The sequence below is a fragment of the Homarus americanus genome, unplaced genomic scaffold (genome assembly GCF_018991925.1).
Source record: "Homarus americanus isolate GMGI-L3 unplaced genomic scaffold, GMGI_Hamer_2.0 scaffold48220, whole genome shotgun sequence".
In the NCBI taxonomy this organism is placed as follows: domain Eukaryota; kingdom Metazoa; phylum Arthropoda; class Malacostraca; order Decapoda; family Nephropidae; genus Homarus; species Homarus americanus.
Window position 1 is genome coordinate 2298022 of NW_024755060.1, and position 16414 is coordinate 2314435.

At 47.4% G+C, this 16414-nt stretch overlaps 1 protein-coding gene across 7 annotated transcripts in view; it reads left to right on the forward strand.

Annotated features, from left to right (window-relative positions):
- The window catches only part of LOC121856300, a 148817-nt gene that overhangs the window by 36442 nt on the left and 95961 nt on the right, over positions 1 to 16414 (forward strand). For all 7 annotated transcript variants that reach the window (XM_042351760.1, XM_042351761.1, XM_042351767.1 and 4 more), the window contains exon 2: positions 15864 to 16003. In XM_042351760.1, coding sequence (XP_042207694.1) covers positions 15864 to 16003 — 140 coding nt within the window. The remainder of the gene's footprint in view (positions 1 to 15863; positions 16004 to 16414) is intronic.

The window sequence follows — 16414 nt, forward strand, 5'->3', positions numbered from 1 at the left end:
CCCGGGTGTGACGTGATGGTACATAGTAATAGTCTCAGCTGGCCTCATACTGTGAGACGGACCACTAGCCACCAGGACACAGCCTGTGCAGGATACAGGTTGTGCAGGATACTGGATACAACCCATCCTTCTAGTCCTACTGGTTGTCACTATACACTGTAGGATGTGATAGTGTTGGTGTTAGTAATGGTGATATATTCAGCTACGAAATACTGATTATGGTGTAGTGATATGAACGTGTGTTACACCAGCCATACCCGGAAATGAATTATAGTGAACAAATGTGATAATAACAACGCAAAATATGCATGGAAAAAACTTGATGTTATTCCTAAGTGATTGCGTCATGGTTTAGTGAGTTGTTTACCTGTAGACGAGGCACACGTGAGGTAGAAACTGGATAATAATTAGCAGTGAATGTAAGCGCTTAACTGGACTGACTGCCCGAGTAACTGGCAAAAGTTCAGTCGGGCGTCAGTAGGTGAGTGTAAAGTGTATGAGTAAGTGTCTTGAGTGTTGGTTACGGAAATGGCCTACACAGAGCTCATCTCTACCTCTACCTCTACCTCAAACTAGTCTCACCTGAGGCCTTGATAAACGCTAGAGGTTAAGGAGAGGGAGGGGGGTAATACCTCCAGTAACAATATACAATTAAGTGTTGATTGTCTTAAGTGCCATTAGAAAGCTACGTGGTGTTGGGTGTAGCGGCGGCAGAATACACCCGCTGATACTGAAAGGTGTGGAGTGAGGTGTGCGGGTAGCGGTGCAGGTGTGTTGGTGGGCCCTAGGAGGCAGGTGTTGGGGTCCGGCGCTGAGTTTAGTGAGTGACGCAGCCCAGCTCAAGCTATCACTGACGAGTTGATAATACTGAAGTAATGGCAATGTTTACACAGCTGGTGAACTAAACCTTATGACGTCAGAGGTGAATTAGTGTTGTGACGTGACGTAAAACAAAGTGATTTGTGTTGTGTAAATTATCATAGATTTGTCAAAGGTTCTTGTTGGAATATTATGTGCCGTTGATAACAAGTCCGTGTGTTTGTTTATTTCAGGTGTTTATGACAGGAAGTGAACAGGTATGTGACTCAAAGTGATCAGAAATATGAAGGAAAATAACTGTGTAGTGACTTATAACTGAACCATACGACCTTTCATCCATCATGGCGGGTCACTGGAGGGAGACTAGCTTCCTCTCCTCCTCAGGGATGGAGTGGGAGGTCCCCGTTGATGTCGCCCTTGAGGACCCCGAGGAGGAGCTGGACTTTACTTTGGGTGATGATGGGGAAGGACTTGAGGGTGACATGAGCGGATCAGACGCCAGTGGGGAATACAGCTCTGATGAAGCCCAGATCACCGTGATAGAAGCCAAGAGACGCGACGATGACTATGATGAACTGGATGAGAATGCTATGGCAACTCTGGCATCTATACAACAGAACCTATATGCCATGCAGAGGGAGACGAGTGCCATTAAGGAGATCCTGGCTTGCCATTCTGAAGGAGGGGCGAGTACACCTGACGGGGGAGGAGATGTGGTAGAGCACTGGCAGGAGGAGAAGATGTTCCTGACGAAGGGGCAGTCAGGGGAGAGAGCAATGTACAGAATGGGCGTCTCCTCCACCACAACCAGTCGACTTATTTATCATCAGGAGGTGACCGAAGAGATTATAACACGGAATAATGGAAGTAGGAAGCGTTTTAGGCCAGATGTTGTAGATTCAACCCCCGAGAATCACAACCAACAACAACAACACGTGATTGATAGTGACTCAGGCCCAGAGATTCACAACCAACAACAACACGTGATTGATAGTGACTCAGGCCCAGAGATTCACAACCAACAACAACACGTGATTGATAGTGACTCAGGCCCAGAGATTCACAACCAACAACAACACGTGATTGATAGTGACTCAGGCCCAGAGATTAACAACCAACAACAACACGTGATTGATAGTGACTCAGGCCCAGAGTGTCACAACAAACAACAACAACACGTGATTGATAGTGACTCAGGCCCAGAGATTCACAACAAACAACACGTGATTGATAGTGACTCAGGCCCAGAGTGTCACAACAAACAGAAATTCCATATGATTGACAGTGACTCAGCTTTAGAAGGTTTTAGTCATGAGGAAGAGTCACTGACTAACACTCCCTCTGAGCCGAGTAGCACAGTCATGTCACAGGAAGAGAGGGAGAGAGGCTGTAGTTCCCGGTCATCTTATCGGAACATGGTTGAGGCTCTCTACGATACAGAACCTGAGGATAACTTTTCCGAAGTCTCTGGTGGCAGTTTAAGACACACCACCAAAGGTTTCAATGATTCTAAAGGTTCCAAAACATCTGTTGATATTAGTGACGTCAACATCTCCAAGGTAAACAAACGGGAAACTTCATCAATGGAGGTTTTAAACGATGGATCACCTGGCCGAGTTGGACATGATAGCCAGGAGGTTAAAAGACGCGATCTTCAACATGATAAACATGGGGTTAAGAGACGCGATCTGTCAACAGGGAGGAGTGATCACCATGGCAACGAGGAAATGAAGAGTCACGATGACACGGTAATAAAACCATACCTGGAGACCAACCTCGATAATTTCCTCGTCCAGCCTCCACCTAAGAAGCATAAGGTAGAAGTGAAGCAAGTGGATGTCCAGGTTCTACGACCGATGGAGGCCGAGGAGGAGGTTTTAAAGGCCAAGGAGGAGGTTTTAAAGGCCAAGGAGGAGGTTTTAAAGGCCAGAGAGGAGGTTTTAGAGGCCAATAAGAAGGGTTTAGAGGCCGAGGAGGAGGAAGTAGAGGTTCTAGAGGCCGAGGAGGAGGAAGTAGAGGTTCTAGAGGCCGAGGAGGAAGTAGAGGTTCTAGAGGCCGATGAGGAGGAAGTAGAGGTTCTAGAGTCCGAGGAGGAGGTTTTAGAGGTCGAGGAGGATTTGGTGCCACAAGAACCCCGAGTTCAAGTTATGGCGCCAAAAGAACCCGAGACGAAGGTCTTGGCATCAACAGAACCCGAAGTAGACGTTTTGGCGTCAATAGAACCCGAAGTAGACGTCTTGGTGCCAATAGAACCCGAAATAGACGTCTTGGCACCAGCAGAACCCGAAATAGACGTTTTGGCGCCAATAGAACCCGAAGTAGACGTTTTGGCGCCAATAGAACCCGAAGTAGACGTTTTGGTGCCAATAGAACCCGAAGTAGACGTCTTGGCACCAACAGAACCCGAAGTAGACGTTTTGGTGCCAATAGAACCCGAAGTAGACGTCTTGGCACCAACAGAACCCGAAGTAGACGTCTTGGCACCAGCAGAACCCGAAGTAGACGTTTTGGCACCAGCAGAACCTGACGAAGAAGACATTTTTCCCGGGAAATCATACAGAGCTGAAGACTCGAAGATGACAGAAGTCCCTGTCACTGTACCAAGGTCAAGTCAGAGGAGGAAACAACAACACACACTTAAAAGACCTAAATCCAAACTGAGAAGCCCCAGTGTCAAGAGGCCTCCGTGTCCACCTCCACCGCCTCCTCCAGAAACACCGCCTGGTACCCCTACATCGTCGTCACCTCCGCAGGGTATAGGTCATCATCTCCCTAGCCAAAGGAGACCATCACGTCCTCCACCTCCTCCTCCTTCTTCTGCTACTTCTACACGTACATTTGGTCCTCCTACGGTGCTGGTATCCTCTCAGAGTACAATTTCAACTCCTGAGATCATGGTGTCGCCTCCCTCTTCCCCAAGTCCAGTGCCTTCACCTAATAGCTCGGCGTTATTCCCACAGGTGTTTCCTCAAGGTATGATAACACCTCCAGATAACACCAGGATGATAGACTCTCACCAGATTAATTCCTTATCTCTGTCACCATCTAAACTATCTCCCAAGTTATCGGTAATGGAGCCAGATGTCAGGTCACCATATAGTGTTGAGGTACTGGAGTCACCACTACCTGAAGCATCTGTAACTGTGTGTTCGTCCACGTCACCAGTGCCTCCTTCTGAGTCGCCTACGTTATCTGTGTCTCCGGTCAGTACAGAATCCTTTGAGTCTGCTCGTGAATCACCACTTATGGAATCTGCTCGTGATTCACCAGTCCCTGAGGTCGCACGTGATTCACCAGTCCCTGAGGTTGCTCGTGATTCACCAGTCCCTGAGGTTGCACGTGATTCACCCGTCCCTGAGGTTGCACGTGATTCACCAGTCCCTGAGGTCGCACGTGATTCACCCGTCCCTGAGGTCGCACGTTATTCACCCGTCCCTGAGGTCGCACGTGATTTACCCGTCCCTGAGGTCGCACGTGATTCACCACTTCCGGAGGCCGCCCAAGATTCACCAATTCCGGATAAATCACGCGAATCACCACTTCTGGAGTCTCCGCCATTATCACCAGCACTCGAGACCTCACTAAATCCACAGGTACCTGAAGAAGGAGAACCATCAGTATCGCCTTCTACAGGAGAACCAACTAATGTGGTGTTGAGAGATAAACCTTCACTTGGTGGCCCTGACCTCGACGTGTACAGAAGAGTGACGGACAGAATGACTTTTGCGTTCGAGGATTTGGGGAAAATAGACATACCACTCATACCCCCGCCACCACCTCGTCAGCTGCCACCAACTACATCTGTGGCACCTTCAGCAGAACCTCAAACGTCTTCGCTGTACCTCCCTGCAGAAGTAACTCTAGAAGGTGTTTTAGATGGTTGTTCGTCTCAAACATCGCCTGTATCGTTTTCGGTGACACCTCCTACACGTTGGCATGAAAGGTCAATGATAGAGCTTCCTTACACCTCCCTGGCGCGCTGTATGGAGGAAGAGGAGGAGGAGGAGGAGGAAGAAGAACAAGAGGAGGAGGAAGAAGAACAGGAGGAGGAGGAAGAAGAACAGGAGGAGGAGGAAGAAGAACAGGAGGAGACGTCATCACCTCTTCTTGAGACTTCATCCACGCCTTCAGGAGCACCTACGATATCAGAGTCCCAGCAGGAAGAGGAGTGGCTAACACAACCTATCGAACCTCCTTCTGCGTGGTCTCCTAGTCAGTCTCCAACACAGTTCTTGAAGGAGTTGGAGACCTTTGATATCCCTCAAATTCCTCCTCCACCTCCACGCCAACCACCTCCAACACACCTGTCTGGGAGGCCTTTGACAGAGTTCCTTGAGACACAGTTTGAAGATGTTCCTCCAATAGAATTTGAAAATGCTCCTCCGACAGAATTTGAAGATGATCCTCCAACAGAATTTGAAGATGATCCTCCAACAGAATTTGAAAATGCTCCTCCAACAGAATTTGAAGATGCTCCTCCAACAGAACCTGAAGACGTGATGACCTTCCCAGTACCTTCACAGTTCCAAGACGTTATCCCAACAGAGTCCCTTGGTGGGCCTCAGACGGAATTCCTAAAGGGCTTGACTAACATGGACCTTCCAGAGGTACCTCCCCCACCTCCACGCCAACCTCCCCCACCCCCACGGCAACCTCTCCCACCCCCACGGCAACCTCTCCCACCCCCACGGCAATCTCTCCCACCCCCACGGCAACCCTCCCACCCCCACGGGCAACCTCTCCCACCCCCACGGCAACCTCTCCCACCCCCACGGTCACCTTCTCCACCTCCGCGACCTCCACCTCCTCGACCTCCCCCTCCAACAGAACTGCTGGAATCTTACACATCACAGCTTCTCGACTTTGCACAGCTGGAAACCCCAACAAAACGGCAATATCCAGAGGCTTCTTCATGGCTTCTAAAGTTTCTAGAAGCTTCTCCAGTACAGCATCCAGACCCTGTGGAGTTTCTGGAGTCAAAGGCTTCTCCAACACAACTCATAATTGACCTGGAGATTCCAGAGGTACCTCCACCACCTCCACGCCAGCCACCACCTCTTCCTACACCTCTCGCAGAAGTTCCCTCAGCAACTATCTCGGAAACTCCTCAAAAATACCTCTCCAAAGTTTCTCCACTACGGCCTCCAACCTCTCCCATACATCTCCTCCCAGAAGTCTCCGCACTCCATCCATCACAGGACCCAGGTAAGTCTCCAAGACAGCTCGTAAGTAAACTGGAGGACATGGAGATTCCTGATGTGCCTCCTCCACCACCACGATTACCTCCTCCAACACAGTTACCTGAATCATCTCCAACACAACTCCAACAACCTTCTGCAACACAACTACCAGAGACAACACCTTCAGAATTCTCAAAGAGTTCTCATGACCCGATTACCGAGACTCTTGTACAGTTGACAGAGAGTTCACCACCACCATCACCACCACAGCGCCCAGATGGATCTCCAACGCAGCTCTTAAATGAGTTGGAGAGCCAGGAGATCCTAGAGGTGCCGCCCCCACCACCCCGACAACCTCCACCACCACTACGACACCCTTCTCCACCACTACAACAACCTTCTCCAACAGCACTTCAAAAACCTTCTCCACCACTACAACAACCTTCTCCACCACTACAACCTTCTCCATCACCTCCCCCAACACCACCATTACTACCTCCCCCACCATCACGACAACCTCCTCTTGTGAAACTGGTACAGGCTTCTCCAACACACTCAGAGGTGACTTCCCCAACACACTCTGCATCGTCAGTAGTCCCCCAAGGCGGGAATTTGGGCCCTCCGTTGTTCCAGGCACCGAGTTTTAGGGGGATGACGGGCCTATTGGAGGAAGCCGTGAAGAAGGAGGAAAGAACTGAGGATGTTTGGGACATGGGAGAGACAAGGAAGGAGGAGATTTGGGACATGGGAGAGGAAAGGAAGGAGGAGGTTTTGGACATGGGAGAGACAAGGAAGGAGGAGATTCTGGACATGGGTGAAGAAAGGAAGGAGGTTTTGGACATGGAAGAGACAAGGAAGGAGGAGATTCTGGACATGGGTGAAGAAAGGAAGGAGATTCTGGACATGGGAGAGACAAGGAAGGAGGAGGTTTTGGACATGGGAGAGGAAAGGAAGGATGAGGTTTTGGACATGGGAGAGACAAGGAAGGATGAGGTTTTGGACATGGGAGAGACGAGGAAGGGATGAGGTTTTGGACATGGGAGAGACAAGGAAGGATGAGGTTTTGGACATGGGAGAGACAAGGAAGGATGAGGTTTTGGACATGGGAGAGGAAAGGAAGGAGGTTCTGGACATGGGTGAAGAAAGGAAGGAGGTTTTGGACATGGGAGAGACAAGGAAGGAGGAGGTTTTGGACATGGGAGAGGAAACGAAGGATGAGGTTTTGGACATGGCAGAGGAAACGAAGGAGGAGCTTCTGGACATGGGAGAAGAAAGGAAGGAGTTTTTGGACATGGAAGACACAAGGAAGGAGGAGGTTTTGGACATGGGAGAGACAAGGAAAGAGTTTTCAGACGTGGGAGAGGGAAGGAAGGAGTTTTCAATTGGTAAGGAAACGTCGAAGGATGTAACGGACACGGGTGAAACGAAGAAGGCTGTCTCAGACGTAAAGGAAACACCGGAGGACTCTGAGGAGGATGAATGGGAGGATCCTTTAGAGCCAGAAGGTGAGGGTATCCTGGAGTGTGAGTACATAACGCTGGAGTGTGTTGTGACGGATGAGGATGAGGTTTACTCCACTCCCCTGTACACTCCTCCTCCTGTTGTAGATGAGGGGAGTCCTACGCCCCTGAACACTCCTTCTCCTCCTCCTGTTGTAGATGAGGGGAGTCCTACGCCGCCCCTGAACACTCCTCCTCTTCCTGTTGTAGATGAGAGGAGTCCTACACCTCCTTTACTGGCGACCTTTCCTGAGTTAGATAAGGATTACGAGAGAGAGAGGGAGGATTGTCAACAGTATTCTGAGAGTGTTGTGGCGTCTGGTGATGGCGCTGAGTTGTGTTGCTTCCCAAGAACATCGACGCCTCTTGAACCCCAGGAGCCAGACACTGTCACCCGTCCTCTTGAACCCCAGGAGCCAGACACTGTCAGCCGTCCTCTTGAACCCCAGGAGCCAGACACTGTCACCCGTCCTCTTGAACCCCGAACATCTACCACAAGACCAAACCTCAATATCAAGTTTGATAGGAAAGATGAAGGGAAGACTCCAATAGACATACAGGATACAGCCACTCAAACGTCCCCCTCCGTCGAGATGAGTGACCGCCCCTTCGTCGAGATGAGTGACCGCCCCTTCGTCGAGATGAATGACAGCCCCTCCGCCAAGATGAGTGACAGCCCCCTAGTCCCAGAGGTCCTTACGAGCCATAGACACGCCGTGGGGCAAGGTATCCACATAGCCAGTCCAGATACCTCCTTTGAGATACTAGTGACGGTGTCTGTGAAGGCTTCCCCGTCAGGAGGAGGTGTTCGCTCGCTCGATAAAGATGCAGCAGAACCCAGTAGCTCTCAGATGAACCGTCCTTACCCTGACCTCGCTCGTGCTACCTCCTCCAGGGCGTCTCACTCCTGCAGCAGCTCAGAGGTAAACAAAGAAGGAAGATCCAGAGACCACAAGAAAACAAAAGACAAAGGAGATGCGAGTGAGAACAAAGCCAAGAAAAAGAGAATTAAGGTTAGGAAGCTGGCGGAGGAGGAGGAGCCATTACTGGGTCCACAACGACTACAACAACTACAACCACCACCACAACAACAACGACTACAACCACCACCACCACAACAACAACGACTACAACAACCACCACATCAACCACAAACGCGACTACTACAACACCAATCACAACAATCACTACAGAATGGTGAGTGTTCCTGTATAGTGACTTCTTTTACTACACCCAACCCTTAAAACATTGCGCGCTCTCTCTCTCTCTCTCTCTCTCTCTCTCTCTCTCTCTCTCTCTCTCTCTCAATGGTATCATAACCAATCCCTATCTATCTATCTATCTATATCTTTCAAGCAGTACCACACCTCAGTCACCAGTTCCAAGACAGTCTCACTCAACGTTGGTAAATGAACAGTCAATTGTACAGTCGTGAATTTGGGTTACGATAATGCAAATAACTGTCTCGCTTAAATTAACTGGTATATCGAACTGCCTCGCTTAAAATGACTGACATCTAATTGGCTCACTTAAACTACGACACAATGATGGATTCTCAAAGGTTAAAATTTGTATCTTAATTCCCTTGGTGTAATTGGCACTGCGGGCAAGAGGGGTGTAGTGCCATGTTGCTGGGGGTCAGAGGTCACGTGTTCATTCTCTTGGGTCAGGTGTGTGTACTGAATTTTGGTCGCACCTGTACACTGGGTCAGACCCCCAATTTGATTAATGGATGGACGTGTAGCATTGTCTATCTTCCTCCTCCTCCTCCTCTTCCTCTCTCTTTCTCTCCTCTGTTCTCCCTCTCTGTTCATTTTCTTTAAGTATTGATTGATGGAGAACGATGAGAGGATTTGAGGATTATATACACACACACAAGCTTCTGCACCATCCTCGACACCGGCTCCTATTACCACCTGAGATCCCTAGCCCGAGAATTGCTGTTCGACACCACAACCGCATCCAGCCCATACGTGCACGAACTGATTGCTATAAGAACAGCCCAGTCCCAACCATTGTAAAAATTATCAATAACTTGTAAACACTACTTCTTGCACTGTCGCTATGTTGAAATGCCCTGTAGTTTGAGCTTTTCCCCATCTAGTTATTATATATCTTATTTATATCACTTATGTTATTTGTATATTATTTGTAATTCGAAACCCATTCCCCAAATATGTAACTGTATATTTTCAGCCTTCTGGCTGCCAAGCTCTTTCAATAAACCGTTAATTATTATTATTACACACACACACACACGCGCGCGCGCAAACCATTATTATTATTATTATTATTATTATTATTATTATTATTATTATTATTATTATTATTTATTATTATTATTATTATTATTATTATTATTATTATTATTATTACTACTACTACTACACACACACACACACACACACACACACACACACACACACACACACACACACACACACACACACACACACACACACACACAGTTTAACGCCCTCATGTGACTCAGTATAGTAATAATCTCTCGTGTTAGCGGCAACGAACGTGACCTGAGCCAACCATCATCACTTGAAGAGAGCGAAAATTAATTGAGAAGATATGATTGTTTTTTAAAATATCGCGTCATGGTGTGGAGCTTTCTTAATACGTGTGGTGAGTGAAGGAGGGAGATGTGGTGGTGTGGTGTGGTGGTGGTGGTGTTGAAGATGAATTAAGCCAACAGATTATATTGCTGGGGTGGGGCAGGGTGTATTTGGTGTTGCTAGAGTGGTGATGAGGGTGTAGTGGGTGTAGTATGTGTTGCTGGGGTGATGAGGGTGTAGTGGGTGTTGTTAAGGTGTAGTGGGTGAATGTGTGTGTAGTGTTGACCCCCCATCTCGTGACCCACATACATGGGCGGAACACAAGCCGACGTATACACAGTCATTCCACTGCAATTTTTCGCGCGTGTTCCTGTGGTGGAGGTAGATTAGTGAGGTGACATGAGGGGGGGTGATGGGAGGAGGGGGGAGAGGAAGGAGGGGGAGGGGAGAGAAAGGAGGGGGTGAGAGGAAGGAGGGGGGAGGTGGAGAGAAAGAGGGGTAGGAGTGGGAGGAGATGTGAGGTAGGGAGAGGTGTAATGTAGAGGTTATGTATAGGGGCAAACCTAACCCTAACCTAACCCCAACCTAACCTAACCCCAACCTAACCCTAACCTAACCCCAACCTAACCCTAACCTAACCCTCACCTAACCCCAACCTAACCTAACCCAACCTCAGGACGTCACGTACAGAAGACCAATGGGGTTTAGTCTATTGGGTAATTAAAGCTCTTCTCGATACGACTGGATAGACCTGGGCGTGACGCTTGGACCATGTGACCAGGTGAGGTTGGGGGGGGGGGCTGTGACTGTGTGTGTGTGTGTTGAGTGTGAATCAGCTCTCAGTGCTGTAATGGCGTTCATGTGGCTTTGACGTTCATTGGTGACTCTCTGGCGTTTAGCGTGGAATATCTTCAGTGTGTTTAAAGCGTTGATTAATACTGTGGGTGTGTGGAGCGTTGACGTAACAATGCCCATTAAAGGCGTTGGATTTGCTATACTTGTGCTATGCGTTGACGTTAGTTGAATCACCTTAGGCGTTGAACTATAGTGCGTTTAGTGAGTGTAATGCGTTTATTATTATAAGTTGGCGTTTAATTTGCGTGCAGTGCGTTGAAACAGTGATAACGTTGCGAGAGTGCGTGTGAGGTATTGATAGTGTGTGTTAATACATGTTGTGTTTACTGAATGTTTATTATTAGTAGTGGTGGTAGTGGTGGTGGTGGTGGTGGTAGTGGTAGTGGTGGTAGTGGTGGTGGTAGTAGTGGTGGTAGTGGTGGTGGTTTATAAGAGGATAATACAAGTTCAGCCTAACATAACTTACTAACATAACATAACATCAACCTAACCTAAGATAGCCTTAAGGTGTTTACTCATCAGGTGAAATAAGCTGGCTGGAGGGGGGAGGGCAGGGTAGGGGAGGGGGGTCAACTCTTCATGTGATCCGATAAATTGAACTTAAAACAGTATGGGAATTCGAGCGGGGGTTATGATGTGGGTCAGGAGAGTGGGCCAGGAAGTGTGGGCGGACACCTGTGAGTCGACAACACCTGTGGGTTAATTTACCCGTGTGTACACCTGAGCTCGTTGGCTGACATATGTGCTAGGTTTTGGAGAGGTGCTTGGATAGCTCTCTCTCTCTCTCTCTCTCTCTCTCTCTCTCTCTCTCTCTCTCTCTCTCTCTCTCTCTCTCTCTCTCTCTCTCTCTCTCTCTCTCTCTCTCACGACACCACTTCATAGGTTAGGTTAGGTTAGGTTAGGATGCTGGTATGACTGCCTGGGTAGCAGATGTAAACAAAAGAGAGAACATAGCGTATTTCCTGTACTAGTTGGGGCAAGGTTATGTTGCTACCGCCCTTCCCTGCTTCCTCTCTCTCTCTCTCTCTCTCTCTCTCTCTCTCTCTCTCTCTCTCTCTCTCTCTCTCTCTCTCTCTCAAAAGTTGACATGATGAGGTTGATGATAATAGTGACGTAATAATAATAATTTTAAAGTTAACAAGTGAGTGAAATTAGAGATGGGAAAAGAAGATAAATTATGATATTAGACGTAGAAAGAAAGAAAGCACGTTGGATAATTTTAGAGATAGAGAGAAAGTGAGAGAAATTTAGAGATAGAGAGAAAGTGAGATAATAGAGAGAAAGTTAAAGAAAGAGATGGGATAAATTGGGATGGTGTTCGGATGGATCTTTGTGGGAGCCGGTTGAGTGGTTCAAAGTTTAACCGGATATAGTAGTGTCAGTCCGGTTATTGACACACACACACACACACACATATATATCTCTCTCTCTCTCTCTCTCTCTCTCTCTCTCTCTCTCTCTCTCAAATATACATACACAAGTACACAAACAAGTTCAGACATAACAGTACGGGTATACATATATAAGTACACACAAACAGTACACACAAACAGTACACACAGAAAAGTACACACAGAAAGTACAATGAAAGTACACACCTTTTTTATCTCTCAGAAATAACAAAGGGAAATTTCTGAGAGATTGAAAAATAGTTCTGGGAAATAGTGGCGATAAAAACAGTCAAATATTTCCCAAAATTATCTCCTGGACGTTAAAAATGGTGAGAAATAATATCCCTGAGAAATACGGAAATAACAACGCCAGAGATACTGAAACTTTAGGATATATTTCCCAGAATTTGCCAGAGGAAATATCTCCCAGAAATAGTGATGGAAAACACAAAAATAAGCAAGAAATAAACATCCTCGGGGGGAAAAAAGCGTCAGAAACCAAGAAAGACAAAAATAAACAAGAAATCAAGAGCATCCTAGGGAAAAAAAGCGTCAGAAACCAAGAAAAACAAAACAAAAGCAATGCAGATCGGGAGTCCATCAGCTGATCATCCCGGCGGTGTCCGAAACCTCACCCACCTGTGCCGAGTGGCGATATAAGACACAGGTGAATTAAAAGGATGGATTCGGAAACTTCGGACGCCATGGAGGCTTCACATATGGGGTTTATTTACCTCCAGATGAGAGCTGAGAGAGAGCGAGCACAAGGTAATGGTGTGGGCGTAGTGTGGGGGTTGTGTGGGCGTGTGGGGTCCATATATGTGGGTGTTTGGTAATGACTGTGGTGTTTTGGGGGGGTAGGTGAAGATTAGCCTCTCTCTCTCTCTCTCTCTCTCTCTCTCTCTCTCTCTGAAGAAGGGAACCTGAAGAAGGCGTCGTGGCTCTCGTGGTGTTGTGTTCCCCTGTGCTTGGCTGAGTTGTGTGATGCGGCCTTCCCACGCGATGATCAGGTGTCCTCCTCCGCTTAGTCTTCTTCTTCCTCCTAGTCTTCTTCTTCTTCTTCTTAGTCTTCTTCTTCTTCTTCTCAGTCTTCTTCGTGTGCTTTTGTTGTTGTTGTTCCTCTTCCCTGTCTTGTGAGGGAAGAGGAAAAGGAGAGAGGGACTGTAAGGAAGGTTGGAGTGGGAGGGAGGGAAGGAGTGTGGGAGAGGGAGGAGGAAGGAGAGAGAGAGAGTTAGGTGAGGTGAGGTGAGGCGTCATTCAAGGTCACCTCCTCTTCTCCACCATCACTACATTCTCAATCACCTTCCTCCACCATCCTCCGCCACTGCTACATTCTCCACCATTACCACACTATATGCCTCCACCACCACATTCTCCACCATTACCACACTATATGCCTCCACCTCCACCACCACATTCTCCACCATTACCACACTATATACCTCCACCACCACCACCAAATATAACACCTGACATCAATATGACACATATATGACACAAGCATGACATGACACTTATGACACACACACATGACACTTAGTTTTCCTGCCTGAGAGAGTAAACGAAAACGAGCTTAATTTACCCTTGGAATAAGAGCTAAAATTAGTCATGCAATAATCAGGCAATGCATGAACGGTGCAGGTGATAGTGTATGGTCATGAGGTGGTGAGTCATGGTTGTGATGATGGTGTGACAGGTGTGTGGTGAGTGGGATGTGGTAGTGATGGTGGTGAGTGGGATGTGGTAGTGATGGTGGTGGTGGTGGTAGGAAATAATGTATAGTGATTAATATAACAAGGAAACACACACACACACACACACACACACACACACACACACACACACACACACACACACACACACACACACACACACACACACACACACACACACACACACACGCACGCACACACACACACACACACACACACACAGATGTAGGTGTATCGATTAGCCGTCTCAGCATGCGGGTCACCGGGTTATCTCATGGCTCTTGACGTACATGTGTGTGTGTGTGTGTGTGTGTGTGTGTGTGTGTGTGTGTGTGTGTGTACGTACAAGTGTGTCAGTGTATAGGTATCCTTGAGTTCAGGCATTTATTGGGTGTACTCAACAGGGTGTACTGAACAGGATGTACTCAGCTGGATGTACTCAATAGGGTGTATTCGACTGGATGTACTCAATACGGTGTACTAGACAGGGTGTGCTAGACAAGATGTACTCAATACGGTGTACTAGACAGGGTGTGCTAGACAAGATGTACTCAATACGGTGTACTAGACAGGGTGTGCTAGACAAGATGTACTCAATACGGTGTACTAGACAGGGTGTGTGCTAAGACAAGATGTACTCAATGCAGTGCTAGACAGGGGTGTGCTAGACAAAGACACTCAATACGATTGTGCTAGACAGGGTGTGTGCTAGACAAGATGTACTCAATACGGTGTGCGCTAGACAGGGTGTGTGCTAGACAAGATGTACTCAATACGGTGTACTAGACAGGGTGTGCTAGACAAGATGTACTCAATACGGTGTACTAGACAGGGTGTGCTAGACAAGATGTACTCAATACGGTGTACTAGACAGGGTGTGCTAGACAAGATGTACTCAATACGGTGTACTAGACAGGGTGTGCTAGACAGGATGTACTCAACAGGATGTACCCAAAAGGGTGTACTCAAACAAGAATGCCTAATGCCCCAGCTACTCAAGATATGTCGCGTGTGATAAGGTCGACCATTACTGATAACAAAGATATGATAGATAATGAGGCACTTGAAGGTTGATTGCATGGTCTTGGGGCCACCTGATGCTTGTTCCTCCTTCCTGCACCTGTTTAATTCACCTGAAGATTGACCACCCTAATGCTAACCTAACCTCATCCCTAGCTTATTTTACCTTAAGATTAACCTAACCTAATCTCTCTCTCTCTCTCTCTCTCTCTCTCTCTCTCTCTCTCTCTCGTTATTGTGTTTACTTCCCACACACAGTAAACAAAGGGGCCATTGTGGTGACTCATTGTTTACATACACCAAAAAGCGCGCGAAAAAGACTTCGTTACGTCACATTTTATGAATTAATTAAAGTGTATCTTTTTATTAAGGCTTTTTGGTGGTTAGTTAGACAATGGCCTCTCTCTCTCTCCCTCTCTCTCTCTCTTTGGGATTTGGGACAGGTCTTGGGATTTGTTGGGATTTATTGCGCTTGTTTATGTCTGTGTGTGTGTTTATGTGCGAACAATATTCCTTTAGAAATGTTTGTTTGTCTGTGTTTATGTAAAGATAATGTTTATGTGTGTGTATCTGTTTACAGTCTAATAGTATACTAAAAAAGTTTGTTTACAGCCCAAAATTATGTTAAATTGTCTGTTTGCAGCCTAATAAATACTAAAGTAAGTCTGTTTACACCTCAAGAATATGTTAAAAAAGTCTGTTTACAGCCCAATATAAAATTCTCTCCAGCCCAATAATGCGTTAAGTAAGCCTGTTTGTGTATATACTGTACGCGTTAACAAACCCCCACAATTAACAAACTCCTTATCTTCCCTCCACACAGAAAATGGGAAGCGGGCCATGATGGAATTCTACGTGAACACCCTGACCAGTGATAGCGATAGTGACTCTGAGTCCTCCACGACCTCTACCTCCAGTTCACCTGAGGAGGACGACCTTGACCATGATGGAAGGTCCTACCAGGTGAGTCCGGGGGCGTGGGGTACAGGTGAGTCCGGGGGCGTGGGGTACAGGTGAGTCCGGGGGCGTACAGGTGAGTCCGGGGGCGTGGGGTACAGGTGAGTCCGGGGGCGTGGGGTACAGGTGTTATTAAGGGAGTCGAGGTGATAGGGGTGTTAGGTTAGGTTAGGTTGCTGATGGGTTAGGTTAGGTTAAGTTAGAGCTGCGTTAGGTTAAGTTAGGGATGCATTGGGTTAGGTTAGCATAAAGGTCCCTAATCTTCAGGTGATTTACATAATCATCTTTACCACTAATCACCTAATCGTACCTGCCCTTAAGCCCTCACTGCGTTAACAACCCCTCACCACACACGCTCCCCTCTCGCTAGTAAACGATAAGATAACCCGTGTTTAAAAATAAGACTGATAGCCGAGA